This window comes from Prionailurus viverrinus, chromosome C1 (assembly GCF_022837055.1).
Source record: "Prionailurus viverrinus isolate Anna chromosome C1, UM_Priviv_1.0, whole genome shotgun sequence".
Taxonomy (NCBI): Eukaryota; Metazoa; Chordata; class Mammalia; order Carnivora; family Felidae; genus Prionailurus; species Prionailurus viverrinus.
Window position 1 is genome coordinate 120002321 of NC_062568.1, and position 6227 is coordinate 120008547.

At 44.3% G+C, this 6227-nt stretch overlaps 1 protein-coding gene across 1 annotated transcript; it reads left to right on the forward strand.

Annotated features, from left to right (window-relative positions):
- The first annotated feature begins 601 nt into the window (after positions 1-601).
- LAMTOR5 (late endosomal/lysosomal adaptor, MAPK and MTOR activator 5) lies at positions 602-5645 on the forward strand. The gene is made up of 4 exons (XM_047873816.1): positions 602-750; positions 1861-1922; positions 4540-4657; positions 5326-5645. The coding sequence occupies exons 1-4, from the start codon at positions 716-718 to the stop codon at positions 5384-5386; spliced, it is 276 nt and encodes a 91-aa protein (XP_047729772.1). The 5' UTR covers positions 602-715; the 3' UTR covers positions 5387-5645.
- Positions 5646-6227: the final 582 nt, after the last annotated feature.

Consider the following 6227-nt stretch of genomic DNA (forward strand, 5'->3'; position numbering starts at 1 on the left):
ACTTTTAAGTCTTCTCTGGACAAACTATGGGTGGCTTGCTTTCCTTATTTAAAAACTGCTTTTTTAAACTTATTTTTAAGCATCCCTACTCAGTCTTCTTTACAAGTGACACCTTCTTTCCCAAACTTTCCTGAGCCCTCACCAAAGAAGAACCAATAATCAATGACTTTGTTAAAATCCCGACACTTCCCAATATGTAGCATGGAGTTTTAACCGCGTTCCGGGTGGTTCTCTAGCCCCTGTGTGCACATCTTCTCCCCGACACACCTGGGCAGCTCGGCACCAGGGTCCTGAGTCTCTCTTCTCTGTCTCTGCCACACCGCCTGGATCAGACCCTGCCTGACCCCGCTGGGCTGTTGTAAAACGCAAATAAGATCTGGCCTGAAGGTTTCGGAATCGGTTGAATGGGAATCCAAAGGTTGACACCGCTGAGACAAAGTGCCAGGCCGGGAACCAAGAACTCGGCGGCCCAGCTGCACACCTCTCCCCCGAAGGGGAGAACGCGGCGCCGCCAGCTCGTGGCTCTGAGGGTAGCAGGGGCGGAACGAACTCCCCCGAACACAACGAGGAGTTTGCACGGAGAAGTTTGTCCCTCTGGAGGCGCCGTCCCTGTCTGCGCTCGGTTCATGTCACGTGAGCGAGACGCGCTCCGGGCCTGGGGCGCCGAAGGACGCGAAGAGCTGCGGGATCCCGAGCCGCGCGGACGGCGGGCGAGATGGAGGCGACCTTGGAGCAGCACTTGGAGGACACGTGAGTAGTACGACCTCTTGGCTGACCTGAGGTCGCGGCGGGGGACTTGAGCGGGACAAAGGGTGCGCGCTCCGGGTGCGGGCCGGGCGTGTTGGGGATCCTCTGGCCGCGGGGTGAGGCTGTGAGCCCTGTCCCGGGACCGCGGAGTGGAGGGGGTGGCCTGGAATTAAAATCCCGCCAGGGCTCCGCACCCTCCGTCCCAGAGCTGGTCTCCGCGGCCCAAAGCCAAGGCCAGAACCGCCCGTCGTGTTGCAGTTGTCTGTATGGGCAGGGTCGTTCTTCAGGAGTTTTCAGAAATGGGTTCATTTGGGGGAAGGTTGTACCAGGGGTGCAAAGCGAGCCCTGCAGTGTAAATACAAACACACACGTATCTCCTTCCGTGTGTAACCGATCAGTTACTTGGCGCTTGAGAAAATGAAAGACATCTCTTAAATTCTCGAACGAGTACTCTCCACGTAATAAGCAATTGGAAAACTATGAGGGGTGCCGGGGTGGCTCAATCGGTTAAACATAGGACTTCCGCTCTGGTCATGATGTCTCGGTTCAAGGATTCCAGCGGCGGGTTTGGCACTGTGCTGACACAGAGCCTGGAGCCTGCTTGGAGTTGTGTCCCCCTCTCTGCCCCCGTTCCCCATTCGTGCTCTGTCTCCTCTCTTTAAAAAAATGAATAAACGTTTAAAAAAAAAAAGAAGAAGAACCAGAGAAGCATGAGAAGGCGTACAGGGAAACAGCTCCCTCCCACCAATGCGCCTCAGTTTCTCCCATTTCCCCTCCTGGAGACAACCAGCCTTACTTTTTGTGCATTTTTAATAGCGACAAAATACTGATATTGCAATATTTGCAGTCTTCCAAAGCTCAGCGGTACCCAACACAATCTTTTCTCCCGTCAGACATAAATCGGTTTAGCTATTAAGTTTAAATAAGTTCATTGTAATTTAGTTTTTCTCGGGGGTAGTGGGGAGTGGGTGATAATGAAAAAAGATTGAGAAACACTGGTTTAAAGCCCAGCAATGCCTGGTGCATAGAAAAACCTAAATGTGTTGTTGTAATTATTTAAATTCATTTTCTGACATCATCTGCTTCATTCCCTGGGTGTTCCTGGAATTTTAGAATGAAGAATCCATCCATTGTTGGAGTCCTGTGCACAGATTCACAAGGACTTAACCTGGGCTGTAAGTATCTTGACTGTCAACCCTTTGTTGGATTGCATAGCATCTGATACTGATTCGGAGCCTAGTGTGCTGTTCTCCAGTTTTTACTTCCTGTTATCCTGCCACTGGGTACTTTTGTGAGAGTACAGTTTATCTCCAAACAAGATTAGAAAATTAAAATTTTTCAATTGGTATTTATGAAGGTAGAAATGTGCCTTGCAGTTCTAGTGCTACAAAGTTGTTTCTGCTAAAATAGTATTCGAATGATTTTAAATTGGGTCTGGAAAGGACTTCACATAATAGCAGCAGGAATCATTTATTGAATGTGTGTGGACTGCTAGGCTTTGTATATACATTGTCTCTAATTTGCACAGTAACCCAGCAAGATGGATGTTGCTGGGTTTTTTTAGTTCACCTACACTTAACAGTAAGAGAGTAGGCAATAAAAACGGGTTTCGGAGTTCGACACACTTGGGATCAACCCCCTGTACTTCCCTTTGCTAGCAATGTGAACTAGGACCAAAAATAGCCTTTCTGAGCCTCAGTTTCTTTACTAGGTAATGGTTGGTTGGTTGGTTGGTTGGTTGGTTTTATAGATTTATTTTCAAAGGGCAAAAACACTTAAGCAATTTAAATGCAAGTTTAAACAGAATTACTCTGTCCAAGTCAGCAATAACGCCAAAACACATTCTCACTTCCAGACACTCACCAGTATCTTCCTTGTCTTCTCTCAGTGAAGAAAGGGGGTCTGATATTTTATTCATATACATCCTCCTTATCTGCATTGTAATCTACAATTTCTTGTGAATGCATTACCTTCTCCGTATCTGTATCAGGAATTTCAGCCCAAAGTCGTCCTCCGTGTCCATGATAGTCTCTACTTGGTCCAAACAGTCTAAGCTGTTTGGTCTTTTCATTAAATGGGAATTTATTTAGAGCTTTTCTGGGTCAGTTTTATCCTTAAGTTTTAAGCCATAAAGAATATGGTCCTTGATTCGCTCTAACGTCAAAGGAGGCATGTCATTATACTGGCAGCCCACTTGGGTAACTGTACCCGGAAACTGCCTGAGCGACAAGGCCACCCGCAGCGCCACAGTCCTCATCCAGGCCCCGGGGGGGCACAGGATGGTGCTGAGCAGCCAGGCCTTGGCCAGGGTGGGGGCCTTGGGCAGCAAAGATCAAGGGCAGTTGGCCAACATGCATGGAAAGGACACCGAGCTGCCATGGCTGTGCCGACCCACCATCTCTTTACTGGGCTGTTGTCTAATAATGACAATAATTACAGAATTGCATTTATTGAGCTCTTACTGTGTGCCAGGCATCATTCTAAGTGCTTTACACATATTGCGACATTTGATGCTCATAACAACCCTGTGAAGTAGATAAAGAAATCAACGCACGGGTTGAGTAACTTGCCTAAGGTCATGCAGCTAGGGTTGAGCTAGGATTTGAGTCTTGCTCCAAAAATCTCTTAGTCACAGTGCTAGAAGATTATGTAATATGTGTAAAACACTCAGCACAGAACCCAGACATAATGCTCAATAAATGTAAGAGTTACAGATGAGGAGATAAATCCTGAAAAGTAAGTATCTAAAGCATTCAAATAATTCATGTCAGAACTCGTAAACCAAGGACTGCTGACTCCTTACTCCTCTTTACTGCAGGAATTTTTAAAGCTCTGAATTTTTGCTGGGAGTGTAACTGAAAGAGGGCATCTGCGTAACTCCGATTTCACACAGCTCATTAACTTGGGAGGAAACAGGCAGGTTTACTCGGGGTGCTTGCTGATGAGAAGGCTTAAGTTCAAGTGTGGAAATCTAAAATGAAATAAGTTCCTTCAGGAAACCTTCAAGACCCGAAAGACTGCACTGTCCGTCCAACCAGTGTTTTATGTAACAAGAGTAAATCCACCAACGCCATTGTGGCATATGCCTGTTACCTGACAGTTTCAGGCTTGAGCTTGTGTTGCCTTTATATGTGGAAATATACTGTGAACTTAGTAACTACTTTTTGTATCTGATACCCAAGATTTAATTATCTACCGGCTGAAACAAACATTAGCAAAAAGCCAGGTAGGTTGATATTTGAAAGCAGCCAGCTTATTCTAGTAGAAATAACTGCTCATAGAATATTCACGTATACTGTCAAGGTGATCTTACAGCTGAACTCCTGAATAAAGGCTTTTGAATCCTTAGAGGTTGAGCTCGGTGAAAGGAAATCAGATTTCCCATGAGGAATTAATTAGTTTCAACAAGTCTCTTGCCCTTACTGACTGCTTTTTGTCAACTTCACCTCTGAATTTCTTGTTGGTTTCAGTAAGGTTCTTGTAAAATGATTTTATGCCTTTCAGATTGAGTTAAATTTACAGCTTCCTTATACGCTTGAGAAGGTGGTTAGAGATGGTGATGAGAACGACTGAAAATTGAGTGTCAGGGCTTTATTGATTTCAGAACTGTTGTCTGGTTTTCTCATTTCTGGAACCAGCCGAGTGGCAGGGCAAAAGTATTTCATGTCAGTACCAAACCTAAAAGACCGTGAACTGAGCCGCCTTTTTGTGACTACATCCTGAGAGATCATATTATAGCTCTGTCCTCCTTTTTGGACAATCAGGTGACATGATTACATCTCTGTCTTCCAGGCCGTGGGACCCTGTCAGATGAGCACGCTGGGGTGGTATCTGTTCTAGCCCAGCAAGCAGCCAAGCTAACCTCAGACCCCACTGATATTCCTGTGGTGTGTCTAGAGTCAGATAATGGGTGAGTAGATGTTAACAGTTCCTCTTCTTTTTAATCAGAAAAACCCCTGGGAAACTTGCGTGGGGCCTGCTCTGTGTTATTAGTGATGGTGCATTCAGAGAACTTGGAGGAAGGTTCTTTACCCTTTGGACCACAGGAGGAAATAGACTGATCTCTGAAGCTAATGTGCTTTCAGACCACAATGACATGTAAATGAAGAGTAAAAATTGTCATGAACTATCAGTCTATAAAGAAAAAGAAAGTCATAAATAGCATAAAGACCAATCAAAGAACAGAAACTACTTCTGTAGTAATAGAAACACTAAAGATCTTCCAAGTGAGCATCCTCAGAATAATAGTAACAAAAGCAGAATACAGAACCATGCACAGTATGATCACAGTTTTGTAAAAAGAGGGGGAAAAAATGCATGTATAATACACATGGAGATTTAAAAAACAGAACACATTAGTAGTGGTTTTCTCTGAGTGGTAGGATTATAGGATTCATTTTCATATTTTATACTGTTCTGTATTTCCCATGTTTTCTTGCGTTCATATATTGCTTTCATACATAGAAAAAATGATGCATAATATTTTTTTAGTTGTGTCCTAAACCAAATAGCATCTTCAGTCTTCAACAGACTCGCACTTGTAACATTTTACTGACTATCTTCTGCTTTGCCTTTCAGGAACATTATGATCCAGAAACATGACAGCATCACGGTGGCAGTGCACAAGATGGCCTCGTGACATCTCGTATCAGTTCCCCAGCCGCCTGTCATAGACGCTAGATCCTACCTATGTTAATTATCTTGTAGGACTAGGGAAGTCCCAGTAGTTCGGCCATTTAGTGTACATTGGGCACTTTTCTGTCCATTTTTGAGTGAGTTGCTTTTTGACACTCAATGGGCTGACTTCTCAAAATATTAAGAAAGGATCATGTTTTGAAGCAGCAGGTCCAGGTCACTTTGTACATAGAATTTTGTTCAATAAATCTGGTCAACAGAAAGTGTGGATCTTTTCTGGGTTCCTTAAATTCTTAGCAAGTGTTCGTTTATTTCAATTATCAGATTATAATCTTTTTCTAAAGTCTTTGCTCCAAAGTACTCTCTTCTGTTTCAGAAGCTTCCCGAAATACGTATATTCTCACACAAGTGTCCGTGGATATTAAAAGCAAATTAAGCCTATTTCCACCCCATAATAATAACAACACAATAGCTAATAGCATTAAGTACTTCTAGTATATATGGGGAAGTCCTTTAGTTCTCAGTGATAACCCAGATGCTATGTTCCGTTAGCTGCCCCAGTTTGCATGTGTCTTAACAAAGGCTAAGGGGTTAGCAGAATAGCCATTTGGACTTAAGACCAACTCAGGCGCACCTGGCTGGGTCGGTCAGTGGAGCCTGTGACTCTTGATCTCGGGGTTGTGGGCTCAAGCCCTACATTGGGTATAGTTTACTTAAAAGTAAAATCTTGAGTGGCACCTGGGTGGCTCAGTCAGTTGAGCGTCTGACTTCTGATTTCAGCTCAGGTCAGATTTTCTGGTTCATGGGTTTGAGCTCTATGTCAAGCTCTGCACTGACTGCAAGGA